Source organism: Balaenoptera acutorostrata, chromosome 19, assembly GCF_949987535.1.
Source record: "Balaenoptera acutorostrata chromosome 19, mBalAcu1.1, whole genome shotgun sequence".
Classification (NCBI taxonomy): Eukaryota; Metazoa; Chordata; class Mammalia; order Artiodactyla; family Balaenopteridae; genus Balaenoptera; species Balaenoptera acutorostrata.
The window spans coordinates 65471870-65498495 of record NC_080082.1 but is presented as its reverse complement, the minus strand read 5'-3'; the positions used below and the strand labels follow the sequence as shown (position 1 = coordinate 65498495).

At 44.8% G+C, this 26626-nt stretch overlaps 1 protein-coding gene and 1 pseudogene across 1 annotated transcript; one reads left to right on the top strand and one right to left on the bottom strand.

The window, feature by feature from the left end:
• Positions 1-1559: 1559 nt before the first annotated feature.
• On the top strand, positions 1560-10372 carry LOC103013979 (zinc finger protein 548-like). The gene is given in 5 exon segments (XM_028164842.2): positions 1560-1810; positions 4389-4430; positions 7025-7160; positions 8689-10212; positions 10215-10372. Coding segments are annotated over 5 exon segments (1827 nt in total). The 5' UTR covers positions 1560-1795; the 3' UTR covers positions 10325-10372.
• Positions 10373-19894: 9522 nt separating this feature from the next.
• On the bottom strand, positions 19895-23229 carry LOC130705697 (zinc finger and SCAN domain-containing protein 5B-like; annotated as a pseudogene).
• Between the last annotated feature and the right edge of the window lie 3397 nt (positions 23230-26626).

Genomic DNA, 26626 nt, shown 5'->3' with positions numbered 1-26626 from the left:
AACAAGTGAACAATTATTATTTTGTCTTGCTTGACTGTTTTACTTTCCTTCTGGATTTTCTCACTTCTCTGATTAAATTTACTCTTTGGAACTCAGGGAATGATTTTAGCTAACGAGACGATCTCGGTCTTTGTTTTCTTTGGAGAAAGAATTCAACAAAGAGACTAAGATTGCAAGGCAGGCACAGAGTTCATTAGAAGCACAGTACATGTGGGACAGCACAAGGCTAGCTCACGGAGTGAGCTGCGTGCAATAGGGGCAGCTTAGGTTGTTAGTATGGGGTTAATCTTCCAGGGTTTGGGCCAGGGTGACTCCCCTTTTCCCTCCCATAAGATAGTGTCATCTGCAATTCCTTATTTGGGCTTCCACCAGGCTCCATTTTGAATCTTTCCCAGGAAGACCTAAGCAATACCTATGGGGGGTGGGTGTCAAAATTGCAATGCTAATCATATTATAATGATATTACAATGTAGCCAAAGTTACTAGAGGACGACTTGAGAACCCCCTCTGCGCATGTGTGGGTCTGGGAAGTCTCCTTGACCACAAGAATGTGGAGGCTGGGGTGGACCCTCTCATCTTTCATCCAATTAGGGCTCCTAGTCCCAATAGTAGTTTATCAAAAGGGTCAGCATGAAACCAGTTGCAGCAGGTTACCCCGAAGCCTATCTATCTCTTACCTCAAAGCACACACTCGCTCCATGGTTTTCACCGTCAAGAGTTTCTTGCTGAGATGTTGCAAAGTTTCTGTTTTAGATGCCATTCCAGGGAATTCCCTGGCGGTCCAGTGGTCAGGACACGGCGTTTCCACTGCCGTGGGCTGGGGTTCAGTCTCTGGTCGGGGAACTAAGATCCCACAAGAGCGCAGCACCGCCAAAAAAAACACACCAGCCATTCCTCCATGCACCATGGCCGCATTAAGTGCAAAACAAGTAGGTGGCTTTGCTTCTGCCTAATCCTTATGCATGAGGAGGCTGTCCTTGGGCCTGTCCCTGTCTTTCCTGCCTCCGGGAGGCCTAGGAGGCTACACTTCTTCTACAGACAACAGGCAATCAGAGGACATGGGATGGCGGGGAGGAATCTGTTCCAGGAAAGTCCTATAGAGTCCTGTTAGGTTACAAGTTGTTGAAAAGCGACAGCATAGCGGACAGCTATGAGTGCACATAGAGTGTCATTATAATATGGTGTGTCCCTTTGGATGTGTAGATTTGGGAACTTGCTCTGTTTCACAGTCTGAAATAACAGGTCACTAAACTTTCTGTAAGTTTTCCTGGACTGCTCTCCAGAAATCTGGGTGCGTCCCCTTTAAGAGCAGGGGACGCCCCGCCCATCGTTGGAGCCAGGGAACTCCGCTTCTCTGTGCCCCTGAAGGAGCCTCAAAGCCACTACCAGCCACTTAGGGAGTGAGTTCTGCTCAGATCATAGACGGAAGTGGTGGCAGCGGAAACTACATTACCCAGAAGTCGCTACGGTGCAAAGCGGCGGTGACTGAGCCAATGAAAGCTTAGGGCAGGGACGCATACGTGCGTGTTCCTCGCCTGGGAGCGGGACTTCCGGCGTTATCTCTGGTAGTGTTTCGGTGGCTGTCGGGTTGTTCACCGGTGCAGGGTGTCGGCGTCGCTTGGTGGGCACCGAGGTGACGGAGCGAAAAGCGGGAGGAGAGAAGTTGGGCCCGCTGCCCAGAGGCGGCTGTGAGGCCCCGTGCGCACGTAGTTGACGGCGGTGCCCTAGTTCCCGCCCCGCTCGCCGCCTCTCCCGGCTCGGTTCTTCCCACCGGCCGGTGACCGAGGTGGCCCTGATGAGGCCGGCTCAGGTGGGTGCTTCGTCTCCCGGGCCCCCACCCGGCCCGACCCCCGCCTCCGAGTCCCAGATCCGGAAGGTGGTGGGTCCGCTCAATTCCCTGCCGGTCAGCCCCAGAGTCCAGAACAGAGGGCGGCCTTGGGAGGGGTTCCCTTTCAGCCAGTGGACTGGGGTGAGGGAGAGAGTTCCCTCGGGGGCCGCCGGTGCACGGATTGCAGGTGCTACGGAGTCGGCAGCATTGGGGAAACCTGGGGTCGCTTTTGTCGTGGACAGAGGGGGGCGAAGTGTCTCACCTGAAACGGCAACCTGAGCAAGGGGAATCCATGGAAGGTTGTGAAGGGAATGGGGATGGGAAAACCCTGTCCAGAGTTAGAAGTTAAAAATTGGGAGAATGGGATGCGAATGGAGGCAGGGAGACTGCTGAGGAGACCACCGCGATAGACCCCAGGAGAATTATGGCAGGGGCTGGGCCAGGAAGGTAGTGCGACATTGGGAGATGGGATGAGATTCTGGAGAAATCTCAAACTTGGAGTAAATGGGATCTCCTGCTGCATAAAATACGGTTGTAAGCAAAAGTAGGGAATTGGAAGTACCATCCAAGTTTTTTTGCCTGAACATCTGAAAGTGGGGAGATGGGGAAGTCAGCGCGAGGAGCAGGTTCCAGGGGGAAGATCATGAGTTGTATTTGGACATGCTGATTCTGACATGTATCAAGATGGAGATGTCACCAAATGGAGATACCATATGGGGAGGTGAACATAAAGTCTGGAAGTAGAGGAAGGGGGCAGGGTTGGAGATATCAAAGGAGTGGAGGGTGTGGACTGGACCAGGGCATGGCCTGGGGATCAGATTGAGGAGGGAGGCTTAAGATTGGGGTTTTTTTGTTGTTTTTATTTTATTTTTGGCTGCATTGAGTCTTTGTCGCTTCACGCGGGCTTTCTCTAGTTGTGGCGAGCAGGGGCTACTCTTAGTTGCGGTGCGTGGGCTTCTCATTGCAGTGGCTTCTCTTCTTAAGGAGCACGGGCTCTAGGTGCGCGGGCTTCAGTAGTTGCAGCACGCGGGCTCAGTAGTTGTGGCTCGCGGGCTCTAGAGCGTGGGCTCAGTAGTTATGGCGCACGGGCTTAATTGCTCCGCGGCATGTGGGGTCTTCCCGGACCAGGGCTCAAAGCCGTGTCTCCTGCATTGGCAGGCAGATTCTCAACCACTGCGCCACCAGGGACGCTTAAGATTGTTACATGAGATGGGCCCTGTGGTGAGGGAGGGCTGAGAGTTGGAAGGGAGGACATGAGGGCTGGGTGCTGGCATCCCTGATGCTTCCTCCAGAAAAGAGCAGACCTGACATAGGAGGGCTTCTGGCCTCTGTCTGTAGGAAGGGAGGCCTGGATGGGGTAAGGAGCTTCCCTTCTGTGGAGCCTGCAGTGTGTGCTGGTGTGGATTCTCCACTTGCAGGCTCTACTGACCCTCAGGGCCACTCCTGATGGAGCAAGGGGAAGGTGAGCCAGAGTGGTGCAGCCAGTGGGTCCTAGACGAGGGCACTGCCACCTCACCTCCACCCCTCAGGGCAAGAGGGATGATCCACTGCTCCCTTTTGAGGATTATTTAGTGGGTAGGCCTGGTTGCTGAATGAACTTATAGCTGACCTGCCTGCTCAGCCCCTCCCGACAACTCATTAACTTAAGAATGTATGAAAACTAATTTAAACACTAATTAATCAATATTCCTCTAAATACACACAGGCAATTAGAAATGAGCCTGTTCACTCAGTTAAATTTATGCAAACACTTTGTAATTGGCTTGGCATTGATTTACCTCTAGGTATTTGCTTACAATGCAAAGTTTTATATGACATCCTCTGAGATCTTAAAAAAGCAGTAAAAGTAAAGACCCCAGATTTCAAAACTGTATCACTTCAGTTGCACTGAAAATACATACAAAACCGTTGTTCCTATGGTCAATCATAGCTGACACATGGTATGTACTCCTTACGTTAGATAACAATATGACCCCTGTGAGGTTGGAAGCATTCTTTTTTTTTTTTTTTAAGGATTTTCTTATTTATTTATTTATTTATTTTTGGCTGTGTTGGGTCTTCGGTTCGTGCGAGGGCTTTCTCCAGTTGCGGCAAGCGGGGGCCACTCTTCATCGCGGTGCGGGGACCGCTCTTCATCGCGGTGCACGGGCCTTTCTCTATCGCGGCCCCTCTCGTCGCGGGGCACAGGCTCCAGACGCGCAGGCTCAGCAATTGTGGCTCACGGGCCCAGCTGCTCCGTGGCATGTGGGATCTTCCCAGACCAGGGCTCGAACCCGTGTCCCCTGCATTAGCAGGCAGATTCTCAACCACTGCGCCACCAGGGAAGCCCTGGAAGCATTCTTATCTTCATAAACTTTTTCTTTTCCCTGAGGCTCACGGAGGTTTAACCCTTCTCCAATGTCACTCAGCTAGTAAGAGACAATACTGTTTTGTGAGGAACCGAGCTTAGACTCTCAGGCTGAGATCCTATTACACCAGGGTAGGGCAGAAGTGGTGGTCTAGCTCTGCTGTAGGATCCTGCCACTGTTACCCATTTCACATGGCTTCCTTCTTCCCCCAGGGTCCCATGGCAGTGGCAGAAATGCTTATGGACCCTGTACAGGTGAGTGGAGGGGTCCCACCTCTCACCCATCCCAATTATCACCCTGATAGTTTTATCATCTTGATCTGTATGCCCTCAGGGAATGGTAGTGTCCCAGGACTTCTATCCCTTTTTTCTCTCTTGCCTCTGTAGACCCTGTGCTTTCACCAGGCCCAGGATCCTATATTTAGTGCCAGGTTATATAGAACAGTTCCATTTCTGACAACTGATGGGGTAAGATGTGGCAGAGAGTCCTGACTACATTCAGGATTCTGAATGTTCAGACAGTTGCAGGTGATACTGAGGTGGGATGTTCAGGGGACTGCAGGTCTCTGTTATATCTGGTGGGAATGGGGAGCTGGGATAGGGGTTCACAGGTATCAGGCCTTGAATGATAGCCTGAGGTCCTGGTTCTCTCATCTCAGGTTGATGGGAGGTAGGGAAGGTTTGAAGCAGAGGAGGAAGGTGCTATGACTCATGTTTTAACAGATTCCCTCTGGCTGCAGAATAAAAGACAGACAAGGGTGTGAGTGAAGGCAGGGAGACCTGAGGGGAATTTCTGTAGTCATCTAGGTGAATGTTGGTGGTGGCTACACCCGAGTGGTGGCTATGGAATTAGGGAGTGATTGTTTTCTGGATGTGTTTTGAACTAGAGCTGCCCATGTTGTATTTATTTTTTAAAATGTATCAGTATATTTTTAATTGAAGTATAGATGATTTACAGTGTTGTACTGTCCATGTCTTATGTAATGGAGAGTGAGGGACTAAGGAAGTGGGCTGATAGGAAGAATTGGGGATGACTTCAGGTTTCTGGACTTGTTAGGAAGGATGGATGCCTCATCAACTAAAATGGGTGAAGTCAGCTTTAGGAGGAATTTTCAGGTGGAATAAGGAGAGTCCGTTTTTGTCCATGTCACAAATGTTGCAGAGACTCCCAAGGGGAGGTGTTGAGTGGGCACCTTTACACAGAGGGCTGGAGTTCAGAGGACGGATTCAGGATGGAGACGGCCACAACAGAGTGGCCAGTGTGTGGACTAGGATGAAGCTGAAGGTAAGTTTTAGGCGGCATCATTTCTAGTTTATGGTGGCGATGCCATTAGAGGACAAGGAGTGAGAATGAAGGGCCTCAGGACTAGATCTGTGGGTTGGGTACCTGGCTGGTGGTGATGCGCATCACCAAGACAGATGAGGAAGCAGAGTTTCCTTGTCTGTGCGTGACAGCGGGATGTAGACGTGAGCGTCTTCTGAGGCCAGAGCGGACATGAGATGGATGTTGAGGGAGGAAATGGGATCAGCTAGGAGAGTCACTAGACTTAGGGTGCAATGACAGTGTGGGTGGGGAGGTCTGTGTATCTGGGCTTCACGTGAGGAGAGAAGGTGCTGACTGCTTATGGGACAGTTCGTGCAACACAGAAGAGGGAGAGGGCTAAGGGGACATGAGGTCTCACATAGGAAGGGTGGCTGGGGAGGAAGGAAAAAACAGGGCCAGGTGGTGAGACCGTCTAAGCAGGGCTTGGGGCAGGCCCTGGCCCCAGGGGACTTTGGTGTTCAGGGACAGGACTGGGCTGAGCTGAATGCTGGATGCATTTCCATTCACTGCCTGGATTCCATGTGCAGAGTGCCCTGTAAGGAGGTGAAGGAAGTACCTATGGTGTGGGCTGGGGCTGTCTGTGGAACTGTCACTGTGGAAGGGTCAGAGTCATGAGGAAGGTGCAGTCCAACAAGTGAGATGCAGGTAAGGAGGAGTGTGAATGGTTGGCCCTGGGCCCTGGCACTGGGCACTTGAGGACAGGGAGAAGTCTGAGTTTGTCTGAGGGTCAACATCTGGGGGACCCCAGGGAAACTGTGGCAGGAGAGGGGTAGGGCCGTGCATGCAGGTCCACACCCTCGATGGTGGTTTTCTGCTCCCTCCCCCATGTGTTTTATGCTGTGTGCTGGACACAGTGATCAATGGTAATGAGGAGAGAGCAGGCACTGGTGCCACTGGGACCTGGTATATCTTTCATGGTGGGACGTCCAGGAGGAGGTTGAGCAGGGACGGATGTGTAGGGGGAGGGCTGAAGGTCCTGGAAAGGGAAGTGCATCAGTGATTGCACCCACAGGATTTTAACTTGTGGAGGCGAGTGAGTCGTGATACAGAGAGGCCAACGACATTGAAAGACAGTTTTATTACTTATATTTCCCGAGAGGAGGAGGCACACTATGTAACAGGGCCACCTGGAGAAGCACCAGATTCAGTCAGGAGGCGTGAGCACAAGCTAAGGGACACCAAAGGTCAGAGCCTTTATTAGACTTTTGAGGGAAATGCAGGGAGGATTGGATGAAAAGTTTATGGGTGACTAGTTTGTATAATTCTGTGTACCTGGGCTATGGGAACTGTCCCTAGCTGTCTGTTACCTGGCCCTGGGCTGCTTTAGGGCAGGGGAAATACTGACCTGGTGCGTGAGAGTTAGGTAAGGAGTTGGTTGAGAGTATGGGCTCTGGATTGCAAGGGAGATGTAAACAAATTTGGCCATTAGTTTAGCCCTGTAATTAATGGATGGCAAATAGATAAATACAGCAACCACAAAAATATAGTTAAAACAAGAAGCTGTTCATGAACCAAACTCTTCCAGTTTTGGCAGGACCGTGTGGTCTTTGAGGACGTGGCTGTGTATTTCTCCCAGGAGGAGTGGGGCCTCCTTGATGAAGCTCAGAGACACTTGTACCATGCTGTGATGACGGAGAACTTTGCACTTGTGACCTCCCTAGGTAAGGTCCACACGCTCACCCAGTGCCCTGGGCTGTGCTCTGTTCTTTCCCTTTTCCCAGGGGGAAGCTTTGTACTCCCCACACTGAGACCACGGGTGCTGCTTCCTTTCCTGGTTTCCTGGCATATGTGTTGTTGGTGCAGGGGCTGGACTGTGTGTACAGTGTCATTTTTCTCCCCAGGGAGCCCCATCCCTTCTACTCCGAGTCCTTCCAAGATAGGGCTCAGGAGTCAGAAATGTAGATTTTGTCTGAGACCCCTTCAGACCTGGCCTGTTCTTGGTTGGGTCCTCAGTCTAGATGCTTGGACCCTTGTTGCGCCAGGCCTTACCCCTTCCTCTTGCTGACATTTCTTAGGGCCTCCTGTGCCAGGAATTTTAGCACCAACCTAGTTACTAATTTGGGGAACCACTGATTGTTACCACAGTAACCCCTGTGAAGTTCTTATAATTTTAGAATGCCGGAAGCCCTGTGTTGGATCTCTGTCTACGTGTGCTGGCCCCTTCTTTTTTTGTCTTTCACATAAGACTAACCTCTTTCAGGTGCCACATCAATGCTCACCTGCAGCAATGGGGAGGACTCTGGGTACCTTCTAGTGTGGCCATTACTACATCAATGGCAGGAGACACTCAGAAGTACCCGGGCTTGGTGTGAGGTCCTGGGAAAGGGTGTGATGTCAGAGCTGGGAACCTGTCCTGTGTTCACTATTGATTGATGCTCAGACCAGTGCCACACCTCATTTCTTCCCCATTCTTATTTCTTCTGTCACACTCCAACCACACTTTTGTGACTCTCACATGTGACTTGTCACATGTTCTGTTTCATTGCTCCCTTTGCAGTGTTCAACATTTGACCTATATGTAAGATGTCGTGACGTCTGCATGTATCCTTAAATAGTCCTTGAACTTTAGCATTTCTTTTGTATCAAGTATTTCTAGGTCTGGGCACAGCCTTTGACACAGTGCTCACCTGTCACCAGTAGCCTTGGCCATGTTGACTTGGAGGCCTGCCTCTCCTCCCTGCTCTGGTGTGACTGTTTGTGTTCCCCCATGTTCCATATGTTGAAAACCCCATGCCTAAGGTGACAGTATTAGGAGATGGGGCCTTCGGGGTGATTAGGTCATGAGGACAGAGCCCTCATGAATGAGATTTGTGCCCTTATAAAAGGGACCCCACAGAGCTTCCTAGCTCCTTCCACCATGTGAGGACACTATGAGAAGTCTGCAACCCAGGAGAGTGCAGGCTGATCTATGGGTTCCAGTCTCCAGAAGTGTGAGAAATAAATTTCTGTTCTTTATAAGCCAGCCAGTCTGTGGTATTTTGTCATAGCATCCCAAATGGACTGAGGCAGTAACTCTTCCTTCAGTCCTTGCCTATTGTCAGGGCTCTCGCATCATGGGAGCTACGCAGGTCCATCTCTGCACAGCAGACCTTCCTCTCTCTGGCTTTAGTCTTCGGTGTGTCATTTCTGACGGGGCTGCCCCTCCTACCAAAATCATCATGCACTTCACCAGCATTTCTCTGCTTACAGGTTGTTGGCATGGAGTCCAGGATGAGGAGGCACCTTCTGAGCAAAGTGTTTCTGTAGGGATGTCAGAGGTTGGGACTCCAAAGCCAGATCCATCCACCAAGAAGGGCCAGCCCTATGAGATGTGTGACCCACTGTCCAAAGACCTTTTGCACCTACCTGAGCATGACGGAATGTACCCTGATGAAGGGCTATATATTTGTGGGGCAAACCTTTTCCAGCAGCAGAAGGAGCAGATTAGAGACAAACTTTCCAGAAGGGATGAGGGGCAGCCTTCATGTCTTACCAACAGCAGCATTCACTCGGCAGAGAGGACCTTGACATGCAGCAGAGACGGAAAGGACTTCCCAGGCAGCACAGGCCTTCTGCAGCAGCCGGCCCCTCACAGTGCGGGGAAGCCACACAGGGACACTGAGTGTGGGGAAGCTTTTGATAGTGGACAGAGTGATTACAGGTGCACTCAGTGTGGGAAAGCCTTCCGTCAAAAACAGATCCTTGTTGAGCACCAGAAAATCCACACTGGTATAAGGCCTTATGAGTGCAGCAAATGTGGGATGGCCTTCATTAGAAAGTTTCACCTTGTTCAGCACCAGAGAATCCATACTGGAGAAAGGCCTTTTCAGTGCAGTGAATGTGGGAAATGCTTTAGGTACAACTCCACACTCGCTAGTCATCAGAGAGTTCACACTGGATTGAGCCCTTATGAATGCAGCAAATGTGGGGAATTCTTCAAGTACAATGCCAACTTCATGAAACATCAGAGAAAACACAATGGAGAAAGGCCTTATGAGTGCAGAGAATGTGGAAAATTCTTTAGGTACAACTATAGACTGATAAGACATGGGAGAGTTCACAGTGGAGAACGACCTTATAAGTGCAGCGAATGTGGGAAATTTTTCAGGTACAGCTCCACATTCATTAGACATCAGAGAGTTCATACTTCAGAAAGGCCTTATAAGTGTAATGAATGTGGGAAATTTTTTAGGTATAATTCCACACTCATTAAACACCAGAGAGTTCACACTGGAGAAAGGCCTTATGAGTGCACTGAGTGTGGGAAATTCTTTAGGTACACATCCACCCTCATTAGACATCAAAGAGTTCATACTGTAGAAAGGCCTTATGAGTGCAGCTTGTGTGGGGAATACTTTAAGTCCAAGTCCAAACTCATTAAACATTGGCAAAATCACACTGGAGAAAGGCCTTACGAGTGCAGTGAATGTGGGAAGGCGTTTAGGTACCACTGCAGACTCACTAGACATAAGAGAGTTCACAGTGGAGAGAGGCCTTTCGAGTGCAGCGAATGTGGGAAATTCTTTCGGTACAACTCCAACCTCATTAAACATTGGAGAAATCACACAGGAGAGAGGCCTTATGAGTGCAGAGAGTGTGGGAAAGCCTTTAGCCACAAGCATATACTTGTTGAGCATCAGAAAATCCATACCGGAGAAAGGCCTTATGAGTGCAGTAGATGTCAGAAAGCCTTCATTAGGAAGTCCCACCTTGTTCATCACCAGAAAATCCACACTGAAGACAATATGAGTGCTGTGAATGTGGGGAATTCTTTAGATACAACTCCAACCTCATGAAGCAGAGAATTCACAGTGGTAAAGGACTTATGAAAGGGCCTACTGTATAGCACAGGGAACTATATTCAATATCTTGTAATAACTTATAATGGAAAAGAATCTGGAAAAGAATTATTTATATATATATATATATATATATATATATATATATATATATATATATATAAACTAAATCACTTTGCTGTACACCTGAAACATTGTAAATCAACTACACTTCAATTAAAAAACAAAAGACCTTACGAGTGCAGAGGTTATGGTAAATTAGGTACTACTACAAACTCCTAACACTGGAGAAGTACCTCATGAGTTATGTTGGAGTGGGCCTTCTGAGTACAGCGAGCATGGAAAGTTGTTTTGGTACAGCTCCCCACTCGTTAGACATCGAGTTCACACCAGACGAAGGCCTTCTAAGTACAGTGAATGGAAGTCTTCAGGTGAAACTCCAACCCCATTAAACATCTGTTTCACAATGGAGAAAGGTCTGAGTATAGCGAATATGGGCATATGTTCAGCCAAAACTCCCACCTCATTCAGCACCAAAAAGTTCACACCAGAGAGAGTATTGCAAATGCAGAAAGACTTCAGCAAAATGTCTGCTCTAATTTGTCCCTGAGAACTGTTTTTTTTTCTTTGATTGTGGTAAAATATATGTAACAAACTTTACCCTCTACTTTTTAAATTGTTGGGTGTAGTGTGTTTAAAAATTCACATCTAATCTCCAGAATTTTTTTCATCTTGCAAAAATGAAACTCCATACCCCTTAAACAACATCTCTTTCTACTCCCTCCCTACCTCACCTGTCAACCTCTTTTTTACACTCAGGTCGATGAATTTGATTACTCTGGATGCTTTATACAAGTATAATCATAAATTTTTCACCTCTTTGCAACTGGCTTATTTAGCTTAGCATAATTTCCCCATATTGAAGCATTTGTCAGCATTTTCTTCTGTTTTGAGAAGGAATCAGAATTGACCTAAGACATGGGGAAGGGTTCTGAAGGTCAATACAAGTTTGCCTGATATGATGCTATTTAGAGAAAGAGGAGATCCAGATTTTATATGGAATATTTATTAACAGCTTTATTGAGGTACTGACATACTCAATTTCATTTATATTAAAATTGTAAAATGTATTTTCACATCTGTGTGCACAATGGGACTATCACCAAAGTCACGATAATGAACATGTCCATTACTTACAGAGTTTCCATTAGCCACTTTGTATTCTGTCTCCCAAGCCTACCCAAGTTGCCATCTCCAGGTAGAAATTGTAGTTTCCGTTTTCTAGAATGTCATATAAAGGGAATCTTACAGGTTTCCTTGTTACGACTGTTTTCACTGAGTGTATGAATATATTTTTAGTATTATTCATGTGTGTGCAAAGGAATGACACTAAATAAGAATAAGGAAGGTTTTGTTATGTATTAGAGCTGCATTGTTTGTAAGAAATGTGTTTTTTTTCTCACAATCAATGAGAAAAAGTTGTTTAAAGTGGGAAGTGAAGTTGAAACTAAATAATTTAAACTGAAATTCAGTTTCATATGAATTCATTATAAATGAAAGAATTTTGAACCATCTGTGTCATATACAAGCTTCCACTGACATATCGTTCTAGATTTTTCTCTTATTTGGCTTTTTTCTAGTGTCTTTAAGCTGTATCTTTGTGTCATAAAGGTTCTTAGGGAATTTTAAAAATCATTTTTTTGTGGTAAAATTCACTTAACATAAACTTTATCATCTCATTATTTTAAGTGTTCAGTTCTGTGATATATTGGGATCTCCAGTGAAATAGAACCATCTGTGTATGTGTGTGAGCGCGTGCATTTTGTGTAGAGACAGAGAAACGAGAGAGATATTTTTAAAGGAATTAGCTGATGTGATTGTGATGGCCAGCAAAGTCTAAAATCTGCAGGGTAGGCCAGCAGGCTGGAGACCCAGTAAACAGTTGCAGTCAAGACCAAAGGCAGTCTGCTGGTACAATTCCTTCCTTTTGAGGTCATCTTTTTATCATGTAATCCTCAAACCAGGTGGCTCTTGAGAAAATGAAAATTTACAAAGGTCAGCAGGCATTATAGACCAGGAAATCAAAAGAATAGTTTTAGAGTGAGAGCTAGGAAACAATCACAGAGGCCACTGTCTGGTACAATCACAGAGGCCACTGTCTGGTTGTATTTTTAAAGTCCCAATGTGCACAATGTACTTAATGAAAAATTTAAGATAATTGTATCTGAATTTAAGTCTTTCTGTTTCATAAAGTTCATGACAGTCAAAATTTAGAGATTTGAGGCATTAAGAGAAGATACTTAAAATATCTAAATGTGCCTATTTTTGTGTAATTTTAGGCATATGAGTTTTAGATTCTTATGAAGAAATAAGTCAAAGACCCTAGAAATGAAGAAAAGAACAGATAGAGGGACTTCCGTTTTCTGTCCTGTAAGAAGCTGGAAGTTACCACTCCATCCTAACAGCAAGTAAAAAGCTGAAAATACTGAAAATCAACAACTCTTATTAGGTTCATGAGAGCAGTCTTGAGTTCTATTTTATATTTGCTGTGCCCGTTGCCAATTTGTATAGTCAATCTCTCCTACCTAAAAAAAGAAGATATCCACAATAGTGAGATTTCTTGTTTTCTTAACTGGTCACATGTTGAACTTTATTTTAATTTTCACTCATTGTCCATCACCCATCCTACACCTTTGTCTTTGCCAGACCTTCAGCTAGGCAGAGGTTTCTTTGTTTTGGTTTGCTTTTTAATTTGGTGGATGAACCAAAAATTCAAAACCAGAATGGTCCGACTCTCCAAGGGATCCTGCCTTCATCGTGTTGTTGCAGGTTTATTTTTGGACATGGATTTACTGTCACATTCCCTGGATAATGCCCCAGATTCCGTACATTGTGCTCCAGGAGTCCATTGAGAGCAGCAACTCAGGTTCCTCTTGGTAAAAAAGAGTAATCATCATCACCTGGGCAGTAGAGCATTTCCCTTTCTTCCTAAGTGGCATGAGGAGCCCAAAATGACCAATGGCTGCCTTATATTCCAATTCAGGTTTATAATATTATTCTTCTGGTGGAATTTTTCTCCCTTAAAGAAAAAGGCCTCCCAACATGCAGAATTTACCATTGAGGGGATGAGTAGCAGAAATTACTTGAGAGGGTTATTAGGTATAATAATGTGGAAAAGTAGGCTTGCTAGATTTAGTAAACAATATCTGGCCCAGTACATTTTGAATTTTTCTAACTCCCTATGCACATATACACTGAAATAAGAGGAAAATGTTGCATGGGACATACTTATATAAAAATCATTTGTTGTGTTTCTGAAGGAAATTATAACTAAGTTTCATACCTCTTTTAAGTATACTTACCTGATAATTTGCTTCTCAACTTTTCCTTGTTTTGTAGTATTTGTTTATAAAATTCCTTGTAGTTACTCTCTATATTCCATTTAATTTGTTTCATAGTTTCCAGGGTAGTCTCATCCAATTGATTTGATTCCTTTGTCCACTGAACATTCCTCATGGAGACACAGGCTATAAGTAGCATTGTGAGCTGGAGGACAGATGATGCTGTACAGTGTGGAAGACCACTACAACTTCTCCTTTGATTTTTAAAAATCTTTTTTACCCACATTCTTCTTAATAACAATCTTATTTTATCGTCTTCTTTGCTAGTAGTGGAAAACTTATATCTCTCATGCTTAACTGTTATTACATGCTGTTTTATAGTTGACTGCGCATCATTTCCAGTATTGATGGAACAATCAATACTGTGTCAAGTTTTTGCAAAGCATTTCAAAAAGCGGACTACAAGAGACTTAAGGCAGCCTGACAAATCAGTATAGGAACCGGGACGAAAATCATTAAATACAGGAAATATCCGGTATAGACAGAACTGGCCACCCTATGGCAGATGTGTCTCATGAACCTACCACTGTTCCTGAAACTGAGTAGGGGTTTATTGAACACGTGTTAGAGCAGTAAATACACATGACATTATGGTTCTCCTATTTATTTTTTACATTTCCAGTAAGTTCTTCAAAATGTCATTTCGACCCTATCTCTCCAAGTTGCTAGAGTCCAGCGTTTTCAAATGTGAAACGGAAGCACTGTTTGGAGATAAAACCCTGAGTGTGGCCAAGATTCTAGCACAGCCACAGGTTCAATTTCATTCTATGACTTTTTCCGACGTCTCTGTCTCTCACTCCCACTTCACTGAGATCTTAACTTTCTTTCGCCTGTAGCATACGTTTCTCTGCAATTTTTGTCAATTTCGTTGCATAACTACATAATCATTATCATTAACTTTTTGTAATATCCATTTCGTAAGAATTTTCAGAGATAATTTCAACTCCCTGTGCATTCACTGTTGCTGCAATTTCAGGTGGATTGCTAAATCAGTTTCCATAAAGGAGATGAGACCATGGAATGCCAAACCTTTGTTTCCCAGGTAAGATGCCCCCTTTGCCCATGGGCTTCAACGGTTAGAAGGTCACCCGCTATCTTGGCAGAAAATGGCATGTGATTATTTGCTCTCCTTTACAGACAGGTTTCAGATTTTAAAAGAAATGGAAAATATCTCAGATAGAGAATAATAAATATCTCAATAAATTTTACTTGCTAGGTCAGAAAGCAATCAATGATTATCAAGGCCAGAAAGATATCCCTCTCCAACTCTCCTTTATGCCCTGTCTTTTCTTGCATATTGAAGGTCATGAAACATCTTCCAAAACTTCAGTCAACATGTCTTTGACAAGCAACAAGATAGCTGATAGTATAGAGGGAACATACCTCAACTTAATAAAGGCCATAAAAACCTACAGCTAACATCCTACTCAATGGTGAAAAGCTAAAAGCTTTTCCTCTAAGATTAGGAACAAGATAAGACGAGTGACTTGCCACTTTTTTTTAATTTTTATTTATTTATTTATTCATTTATTTATTTATTTATTTTTGGCTGTGTTGGGTCTTCACTTCTGTGCGAGGGCTTTCTCCAGTTGTGTCGAGCGGGGGCCACTCTTCATCGCGGTGCGCGGGCCCCTCACCATCGCGGCCTCTCCTGTTGCGGAGCACAGGCTCCAGTCGCGCAGGCTCAGTAATTGTGGCTCACGGGCCCAGCTGCTCCGCGGCATGTGGGATCCTCCCAGACCAGGGCTCGAACCCGTGTCCCCTGCATTAGCAGGCAGACTCTCAACCACTGCGCCACCAGGGAAGCCCATTGCCACTTTTATTCAACATAGTTTTGGAAGTCCTAGCTATGGCAACCAGAGAAGTAAAAGAAATAAAAGGAATCCAAATGGGAAAAGAAGTTAAACTCTCACTGTTTGCAGATGACATGATACTATACATAGAAAATCCTAAAGACATTACCAGAAAACTACTCGAGCTCATCAATGAATTTGGTAAAGTTGCAGGCTACAAAATTAATACACAGAAATCTGTTGCATTTTTATACACTAACAATGAAAGATCAGAAAGAGAAATTCAAGAAATACTTCCATTTACCATTGCATCAAAAAGAATAAAATAACTAGGAATAAACCTACCTAAGGAGATAAAAGACCTGTACTCTGAAAACTATAAGATGCTGATGAAAGAAATCGACGATGACACAAACAGATGGAAAGATATACCATGCTCTTGGATTGGAAGAATCAACATTGTCAAAATGACTATACTACCCAAGGCAATCTACAGATTCCATGCAATATCTATCAAATTTAAAAATGGCATTTTTTACAGAACTAGAACAAAAAAATCTTAAAATTTGTGTGGAGACACAAAAGACCCTGAATAGCCAAAGCAAACTTGAGAAAGAAAAACGGAGTTGGAGGAATTATGCTCCCTGACTTCAGACTATACTACAAAGCTATAGTCATCAAAACAGTATGGTACTAGCACCAAAAACGGTAATATAGATCAATAGAACAGGATAGAAAGCCCAGAAACAAACCCATGCACCTATGGTCAATTAATCTGTGGCAAACGAGGCAAGACTATACAATGGAGGAAAGACAATCTCTTCAATAAATAGTGTTGGGGGACTTCCCTGGTGGTGCAGTGGTTAAGAATCCACTAGAGACATTTCAGTTCCTGAAATGAGTAGGGGTTTAGAATTGGTTAAGAATCCACTTACCAATGCAGGGGACACAGGTTCAATCCCTGGTCTGGGAAGATCCCACATGCTGCAGAGCAACTAAGCCCATGTGCCACAATTACTGAGCCTGTGCTCTAGAGACCACAAGCCACAACTACTGAGCCCGTGTGCCACAACTACTAAAGCCCACTTGCTCTAGGACCCGTGCTCCACAACAAGAGAAGCCACTGCAATGAGAAGCCCATGCACCACAACAAAGAGTAGCCCCCACTCGCCACAGCTAGAGAAAGCCCACGCAGCAACAAAGACCCAACACAGCCAAAAATAAATAAAATTTAAAAAAAATAGTGCTGGGAAAACTGGACAGCTACATGTAAAAAAATTAAAGTAGAACATTCTTTAAGACCATACACAACAATAAACTCAAAATGGATTAAAGACCTAATTGTGAGACCAGACACTATAAAACTCTTAGAGGAAAACATAGGCAGAACATTCTCTGATATAAATCGCAACAATAGCTTTTTTTTTTAAAGATTGATTGATTGATTGATTGATTGATTGATTGCTATGTTGGGTCTTCGTTTCTGTGCTAGGGCTTTCTCTAGCTGCGGCAAGCGGGGGCCACTCTTCATTGCAGTGCGCGGTCCCCTCACCACCGCGGCCTCTCCTGTTGCGGAGCACAGGCTCCAGACGCGCAGGCTCAGCACTTGTGGCTCACGGACCCAGCTGCTCCACGGCATGTGGGATCCTCCCAGGCCAGGGCTCGAACCCGTGTCCCCTGCATCAGCAGGCAGACTCCCAACCACTGCGCCACCAGGGAAGCCCGCAACAATAGCTTTTTGATCCATCTCCCAGAGTAATGGAAATAAAAACAAAAATAAACAAATGGGACCTAATTAAACTCAAAAACTTTTGCACAACAAAGGAAACCATAAACAAAATGAAAAGACAACCCACAGAATGGGAGAAAATATTTTCAAATGATGTGACCAACAAGGGATTAGTCTCCAAAATTTACAAACAGCTCATGCAGCTTAATATCATCAAGATAGACAATCCAATTAAAAAATGGGCAGAAGACCTAAATAGACATTTCTCCAAAGAAGACATACAGATAGCCAAGAGGCACATGAAAAGATGTTCAACATCATTAATTCTTAGAGAAGTGCAAATCAAAACTACAATGAGATATCACCTCACACCAGTTAGAATGGCTATCATCAAAAAATCCACAAATAATAAATGCACGAGAGGATGTGGAGAGAGGGAACCCTCCTACATTGTTGGTGAGAATGTAAATTGGTGCAGCCACTATGAAGAACAGTATGGAGAACAGTATGGAGGTTCCTTAAGAAACTAAAAATAGAGCTACCATATGATCCTGCAATCCCACTCCTGGGTATATACCTGGAGAAAAACATGGTCCAAAAGGATACATGCACCCAAATGTTCATTGCAGTGCTCTTTACAATAGCCAAGACATGGAAGCAACCTAAATGTCCATTGACAGAAGAATGGATAAAGAAGATGTGGATGTGGTACATATATACAATGGAATATTACTCAGCCATTAAAAAGAATGAAACGACGCCATTTGCAGCAACGTGGATGGACCTAGAAATTGTCATACTGAGTGAAGTAAGTCAGACAAAGACAAATATCGTATGATATCACTTATATGCGAAATATAAGAAATGATACGAATGAACTTATTCACGAACAGAAACAGACTCACAGACTTAGAGAATGAACTTATGGTTACCAGAGGGAAGGGCAGGCAGGGGGGACAGACAGTTAGGGAGTTTGGGACTGACATGTACACACTGGTATATTTAAAATGGAAAACCAACAAGGACTTACTGTATAGCACAGGGAACTCTGCTCAAAATTCTGTAACAGCCTAATTGGGAAACGAATTTGAAAAAGAGTAGATACACGTATATGTATACTGAATCACTTTACTGTACACCTGAAACTAACACAACATTGTTAATGAACTGTACCCCAATATAAAATAAGAAGTTAAAAATAAAACGTCGGGGATTGGCTCTCAAAGTGTGTCTGGAGCTAAAATGTCTCTATTTACACAGAGCTAGGGAAAATTCCAGGGGTCACTGCCTGTTACCCAATCAGCACAGTGATTGGATAAATGTCATGGAAGGAACTATTTTAGAGAATCCAAATAGATTCAGTTTCCCATGGAAACTCCAATAGGAGAAACCATGATTTATTAAAGAGGTCTCCACATTGATTTGGTAGTAGATTTTCTTTATTGTATTTTATCTATTTTAGATTTTATGGGTTGCATTTTCGGGGGAAATAGATTGGCTTTCCTGATCTAGGGAATTTTTTCTCATTGCCTGGAGAGTTTGAGGGAGTCAGAGAATTGAGATCTGATAGTTGTAACCGAATTGGGTTACCTAATCTTTTTTTCCTTTTTTCATGAAATAAGTCTTAAAAGACTTTTTGTCTAAAATCAGCTGATGAGCTAAAGTGTGAGAAGAACCTATTTAGGAGTAGGCATTTAGAAAACCAGAGGTTGTACACCAGTAGGGAAAAAGAATGACGCCTATCAATTTAGGAAACCTTCCTTTTTCTAAATACGTAAGGAAGCAATACGCGAACAAGTATAGAGGGTACAAATCTCAACGAAATAAAGACCACATAGACAAAAACACAGCTATTATCTACTCCATGTAGAAAATCTTGGAGAAGGAAATACACAGAACACTCTTTGACAGAAATGTATTTGTTTATTTGAAATTTAAATTTCACTGGTTATCCTATGTTTAATCTGGCCGCCCTACCTGGAGCATCCTATTTTACAAATCACGCCTAACATGAAGACAATCAGCAGTAGCCTCAGTTTCATGCTGAAGTACTAAAAGCCAATGAGACATACATTCACTGGAAGAAAAAGAACAACACAAAGCAAAAACTTATAAGAAAATAGGCTATATAAAGTAGAAAACAAAAGCCAAAGGGAAAATGAGTCATCACCCAAAGATCCTCCTAATTCATGTGGATGGAACCCAATTGGGTTCCAGTATCCTCCTAAGTTCTTCACATGTCATCCATCCTTTGTATCTCAGAAGTGACAAATCATCCTGAATTTCCTTCTTGGAGCAGAAGGGACTTGGACCTGAGGGCAGAGTCCTGGGTGAGTCTTTTTTTTTTTTTTTTAATTTATTTTTGGCTGTGTTGGGTCTTCGTTGTTGCGCCCGGGCTTTCTCTAGTTGTGGCAAGCGGGGGCTACTCTTCGTTGCGGTGTGTGGGCTTCTCATTGCAGTGGCTTCTCTTGTTGTGGAGCACGGGCTCTAGGCGTGCGGGCTTCAGTAATTGTGGCACGTGGGCTCAGTAGTTGTGGCTCGCGGGCTCTAGAGCTCAGACTCAGTAGTTGTGGCGCACGGGCTTAGTTGCTCCACGGCATGTGGGATCTTCCCGGACCAGGGCTCGAACCCGTGTCCTCTGCATTGGCAGGCGGATTCTTAACCACTGAGCCACAAGGGAAACCCCTGGGTGAGTCATTTTGAATGTGTTTTCTGGTGGCGTTTGAAACTTCCTAGCTGACGGAAGGCGCTGTGACACTCGGGGCACATGTACGGTTTGAGCCCAGAGTGGGTGCATCAGTGAACCTTGAGGTTCCATCTGTGGCTGAAGGCTTTGTCGCAGTGCTCATATCGGAAAGGCTTCTCCTTGGTGTGGGTCCTCTTGTGAGCACGCAGCGTGGAGTTGTGGGTTAACTTCTTGGGGCAGAGATCACAGCAGTATGGCTTCTCGCCTGTGTGGATACGCTCGTGAGTTCACAGGTCGGAAGACTGCATGGACCCTTCGGCACAGATATTGCATCGAAAGGGTCTCTCTCCTGTGTGTGTCCTCTGGTGAAGGATAACCTGAGATTGATAAGGAAATCTCTTCTTGCATACCCTACATTAATAGGGTGCCCGTCCCTTGGCTTCTTTTCCCTCAGGAGGACTGGTTGGTCCCACTGTGCTAGGTGAAACAACAGAATGGGACCCAAATTGTCCTGAGAAATGTCCTTTGTCCAAAGATGTGGCTCCTTCTTCTTCTTTTTTTTTTTAATAAATTTATTTATTTATTTTTGGCTGCGTTGGGTCTTCGTTGCTGTGCGCGGGCTTTCTCTAGTTGTGGCAAGTGGGGGCTGCTCTTCGTTGCGGTGCATGGGCTTCTCATTGAGGTGGCTTCTCCTGTTGAGGAGCACGGGCTCTAGGCGCACAGGCTTTAGTAGTTGTGGCACACGGGCTCTGTAGTTGTGGCTCGCAGGCTCTAGAGCGCAGCCTCAGTAGTTGTGGTGCACGGGCTTAGTTGCTCCACAGCATGTGGGATCTTCCCGGACCAGGGCTCGAACCCGTGTCCGCTGCACAGGCAGGCAGATTCTTAACCACTGCACCACCAGGAAAGTCCCTGTGGCTCCTTCTTGATGCACTTCTTGGGAACTGGGAATGTTGGCCAGTTTCCTTTTGAAACGTCTGAGACCCCTTGGAGAACCTCTTCTGTATCCACTCTTAGTCGAAACTTCTCCCTCTGGAACACAAGACGAAAACATTCAGCATCCACATTTGAAATATCAGTTCCTTCTTGGGGATTCTTGCCGCCCTCTACCCTCCCAGAATGTGCTGAAAGAAGAGATTCAGCACACAACATTTAACAAGGAGCATTTTCCGTGGTGCCAACCTCACTGGAACCCAGCACTGATGTTGGCTGAGGACTTCCCATCAACCAAAATACCTAAGAGTCTAGATTATGAAACACTCTGGAAAGGTGATGATGGAGAAGTTTGGCATTAGAGAACCAGCTCCCCACTGCCCCCCCACAAGGAATGGTAATGCTGGGTACCCAGCTCCGTGCCACCATTGGAAGTGAGTCACTAACTCCTCTGGATTTCAAGTTTTTATACTCACCACGACGCTTTGGAAGTTCAAGCTCTTGAGACTGACGGGTTCTTGTCTCTTCCATGTCTTCCATCAGGTCCTTCTCCAAGTTTTCCTTGGGTGTCAGACCCTCTAGTTCACCTGTTTCAGGAATGATCTCTGGCAGGAGACCTTTCTGGTCCTGTCAATGGGCAACCAAGCAGAGTCAATAACTCATCCATCTTAGCCCATAGAAAGCTCTGTCTCCTCTTCCCTCATCCCCCTCATATCCTAGTCTAAGACTCCAACTTTCCAAATATCAGTTTGGGGGATATACCCTGACTTCTTCTGGGCCACGCTAACACCCCGATTGATAATTGTCTCCTAATTCCCAAGTCTGTCCTTAATCTATACTGACCACATCTTGCAATCAAGTCCGGATATCACAGTTGGCACTGTGAATTCACTACACATACGTCTCTCCAAGTCATCGCAAATTCTCTCTGCCCCTGACTCTGGAGCAAAGGACTCTAGGTCCAGGTCTCCCGACTTCAGCACATTTTGATACATTGCCTAGATTTGTCTTTATGATGAGAGTTGTCCTGTGAATGGTATGATGATGAGCAGCAAATCCCTGGTCTCTACTCACTAGAAAACAATAGCATCCCCCACCCCCATCCCCATTTGGACAAATCAACTGTCTCCAGACTTTCTCCAATATCTTCTGAGAGGTAAAACCACTCCAGTTGGGAACTCCTCATTCAACTCAAGGGATTGACAATATTCCAAAATATGAAGTGCCTCTGAGGAAAACGACCATGGGGAAACAGCTGTCAAAGCATTCACCCGTGACAAATTGACCCAGCACCATCCCATTGAGACAGGATTTCTTTCTCCCCACGCTTATGGCCACGAGCTTTCATGGCGGAGGGACAAAGATGGATGAGTCTTCATTCTCACACTGTCTTGAAAATGTCTAGGAACCGAATGCATCCATGGGAATTCATGGAGTCAATGGGTCTATTTGTGTCCTTTGCCAAATCTACCAATTACTCTAGCAGCCACGCCCATCTGAACCTCTTTTACCTTCTCCCAGACTCTCTCTAGGGATCGGCGCATCACACACTCACCTGCCCTCTTGACAGTTCCTTGGCTCTTGCCGGATTCTGCAGCTCTTGGCTTACCTGCTGGCCATTCTTTGGAGGTATCTCACTAACAAGGGATTGGGGATCCCTGGGTAGGTCTTTCTCATCGTTGGTGTCACTGAGCTCAACTTCAAACGTCTCAATATCCAAGCTTTGCACAAGATATTCATCTCCTTGTATGCGAACTGTAGTCTGTGAGGGAAAAACTAAATTGAGATCGGTCTCCTATAAGACCTGGAAAGTAGCTCTCAAGGCATCCGATGACATCATACCACACAAGCGTACTTTTTTGTTGTTTAAAAGATCAATATCTCTCAACGATGCCCAATACAAACTCTCAGCCATTTGGGAATCACTGATTTAGAGTCAATCACTCAGGTCCTATCTTGTTCAATCCCCAGCTTGCAGATCCCACCCCACCTCTCCCTTTCCCATACCAATCACAAGGGTCCCATTCACCCATTTCTTGGGTTTCTGATTATTTCTTAGCATGTCCTCCATGTCTTTGCAACTCTGCACTCCACTCTCCTTGACTAAGACCTGGCACTCCAGCAGCATGCAGATCATAAACTGCTCCAGCACTAGCTTGTCCATCATCTGCTCCTTTGTGTGACGATCTGGCCTCAGACACTGATGGCAGAGCTCACAGAGTCTCCTCAGATCCTGGACGGGGTCGGATTCCTACGAGCTGCTAAATGTTCTGAAGCGAATGTGCCACGTCTCCCAGTCACAGTCTGGCTTTTCCATAAGTGTGTGTTGGCATGGCACAGACACTGGTGACTCTGATCTAGGGCCTTTGGGGAGTTTTCCATGACCCTGGAAAAATGTCTGGTCCTCAGCCATATTGATGGAGGAATTTTCCAATAGGACTCTGAGCAAACGCTTCTAGAAGCTGGTGCCCAGTTGACCCCTATGGAAAGGGATTTCCTCTGCTTTTCCTCTGCAAAAGAGTCACTGTTCAGAAGGCTGGGGACAAAAACAAACAAACAAACAAAAAGAATGAACCTGATGTCTTTCACTTTATTCCACCCTTCCATCTCTCCTACATCCCTCATCCCAGTACTGGACACCACTCCCCCACTGTTTCAATATTTGATACCGGGAACTATAATCCATTCTGTTATTCTTCTGACATCCACCTTTGTAGGAAAACAAAAAACTATCTGGTCAAAAATGTCTATAGGGCCGCGGTTCAGAACCCTTGCTGAAAAAATGAACCACACCACACCACACCAACATGTGTGGAAACATTCTTCTCATCTCACAGAAGAGTTCAACAATCAACCATAGTTAATGTGGGGTTTGAGGGAGATCCATTGCTTTCACAAGTTCTCTGAGCTAATGCAAGGTGAATAGGAAGCCAAAGCTTTCTGAAGCCCGCCTCCATCTGTCCTGATTTCTAATCACTCTCTTTAGACATTCCCGCTTGTCACTTACCCCTTCGAGCCCTCTTGCCTTCAGTCTGCTCAAGTCGGGGACTGGCTCTCAAAGTGTGTCTGGAGCTGAAATGTCTCTATATAGAGCTGGGGGAAATTCCAGGGGTGCATTCCCATAACCTAATCATCCCAGTGACTTGATAAAGGTCATGGAAGGAACCATTTTAGATAATCCGGGTAGATTCAATTTCCCATGAAAACTCCAACAGGAGAAACCTTGATTTATTCAAGAGGCCTCCATATGGTTTGGAGGGTGCTGGAGGAAAAGGAACCCTCCTACACTGTTGGTAGGAATATAACATGGCTCACAGCCACTATGCAGAAGAGTGTGGATGTTCCACAAAAAACTAAAACTAGAGCTACCATATGATCCAGCAATCCCATTCCTGGGCATAATTCCGGAGAAAATAATAATTGGAAATGATACATGCACCACAATGTTCATTGCAGCACTATTTACAATAGTCAAGACATGGAAGCAACCTAAATGTCTATCAACAGATTAATGGGTAAAGGAGATGTGGTATATATACACAATGAAATATTATTCAGATAGAAAAAAAGAATTAAGCAATGCTATTTGCAGCAACATGGATGGACCTAGATATTATCATCCTAAATGAAGTAAGTCAGAGAAAGACAAATATAATATGATATTTGTGGAATCTAAAAAATGATTCAAGTCAACTTATTTACAAAACAGAAACAGACTCACAGACATAGAAAACAAACTTATGGTTACCAAAGGAGAAATATGGTGGGGAGGGATAAATTAGGAGTTTGGGATTATACACACTACTATATATAAAACAGACAACCAACTGTTACAATAACTTTGTAAATAACTATACTTCAGTATAAAATAAAAATTAAAAAGAAGAAAGTAGGTGATTAGACCCAAGTTCAGTTTGATAACAGATACTAAACGTTTTTAAAACATCTGCTAGCTACAACCCTGTGGTTTCAATATTCCCCCTTGTAATTCTAAAGCCATTTCCAATTCCAACCAATGCTTGCTTTACAAACACCCTTACATCTTGACTGCTCCAATTGTAATTCTTGACAAACAACTTATGGAACTAACTGTGGCCTTCCGTTTTTTGCCTTTATAACCTTCCTCCATTTTGTAGTCCAGGGGAACTCAATTCAAGTGCTTCTCGAATCTGTGTCTCCCAGCTGCAGTCGTAACAAGCCCCAAATACATGCTTCTTTCTTTCATTCAGGCCTTTGTTTCTGAAATTTTGGTTAACACTCATAACACATAAAAGTATGTAATTGACTATGTTGTCATTAGTTTTTACTCTCCATCTCCTTTGACTGGAAGGTCAGACTCATGAGGGCAGGCATCCTTGACATTTTGGATATTGATGTGTCCCATGCAGCCAAAATAGTACCTGGAATGGGATAGGCACTTAATGAGTGTTGGTTAAGGAGGGAATAAATATGATGGGACAGATACCTGTTTGTTTTTAGCTTTCTGGCAAAGCTATCTGCTGTCTTTGCATGTCCCCTCAGGCTGTACTAAAAAAAAAAAAAAGATTTAAATATATAATGAATCGCAATTTAGAAAGCCATTTCCACAGGCTAGCCAAGTTTCCTGTGTAATTACGTGCTCTGCTTCATTCCATCACTTCTCAGACTTCAGTGTTCCTTCAGTCTTCACTGAGATCCTAACCTTGTTCACATGGCCAAGAGCTGTTTCAGCAACCACTTCTGAATAACTAAAATTATGGTTGATATCAGCACTTTCAACATTTCACAGATATTTTTCTGAGATAATCTCAAGTCTCCATGCATTGTCACTGCAATTGCAGGTGAAATTATATTGACTCCCCAGCAAGGAAAGTGGATCATGTAATCCAGTCCTTTATCTCTGGGTTCAGATTCCCCCTTTCCAAATAAAGTATGACTGTGACCATAGAGTCACACTCCAGGCAGAAAGCAGCAAGTGGTAAGTCACTCTTCTTTTCAGTCAGGTAGAGCTTGGCTTCTAAAAAAGAACTGGGGCTTCCCTGGTGGCGAAGTGGTTAAGAATCCGCCTGCCAATGCAAGGGACACGGGTTCAAGTCCTGGTCCGGGAAGATTCCACATGCTGCGGAGCAACTAAGCCCATGCGCCACAACTACTGAAGCCTGCGCACATAGAGCCCGTGCTCTGCAACGAGAGGCCACGACAATGAGAAGCCCACGCACCGCAATGAAGAGTAGCCCCCACTTACCGCAACTAGAGAAAGCCCGCGCACAGCAACGAAGACCCAAGACAGCCATAAATAAATAAATAAATAAATTTATATAATAAATAAGTAAATAAAAAAGAACTGAACACATATCAAAATGTGGAGTAAGAAATATGTATTGATCACTGGATGGGACACCGTCACTGGCTCTACGTTTTTTGTGAGGGAACCAGAGACACAGCACATGGTCCACCTGCTTTTGGCCGCCCCACATCCCTTCTCTGTCTTGCCCGTCATGGCCCTGTCTGGAGTCTTCGCTCGCGTGACCCTGACCGAGCACAGTGAAACTCTTGAGTCTAAAGCTTCAGCCTGTATGTATTGGAAGAGCAATAAGACACTGTTTATTAGACCTCAACTATGTCTGGATGCACTTTGTGTCTGAGCAACACCCTGGTATCATGTGCCCACTTGGTTTCGTAGGTTCGGGGAACATCTGAAATATTATGTCTCTGTACCTCTCTGTGATCAGCACAGACTACATTCCACGCAAATCTGGGTGCGTCCCCTTTAAGAAGCTGAAACCCCGCCCTGGTACTCAGAGACTAGACACTCCTTCCCAGTCACCCTT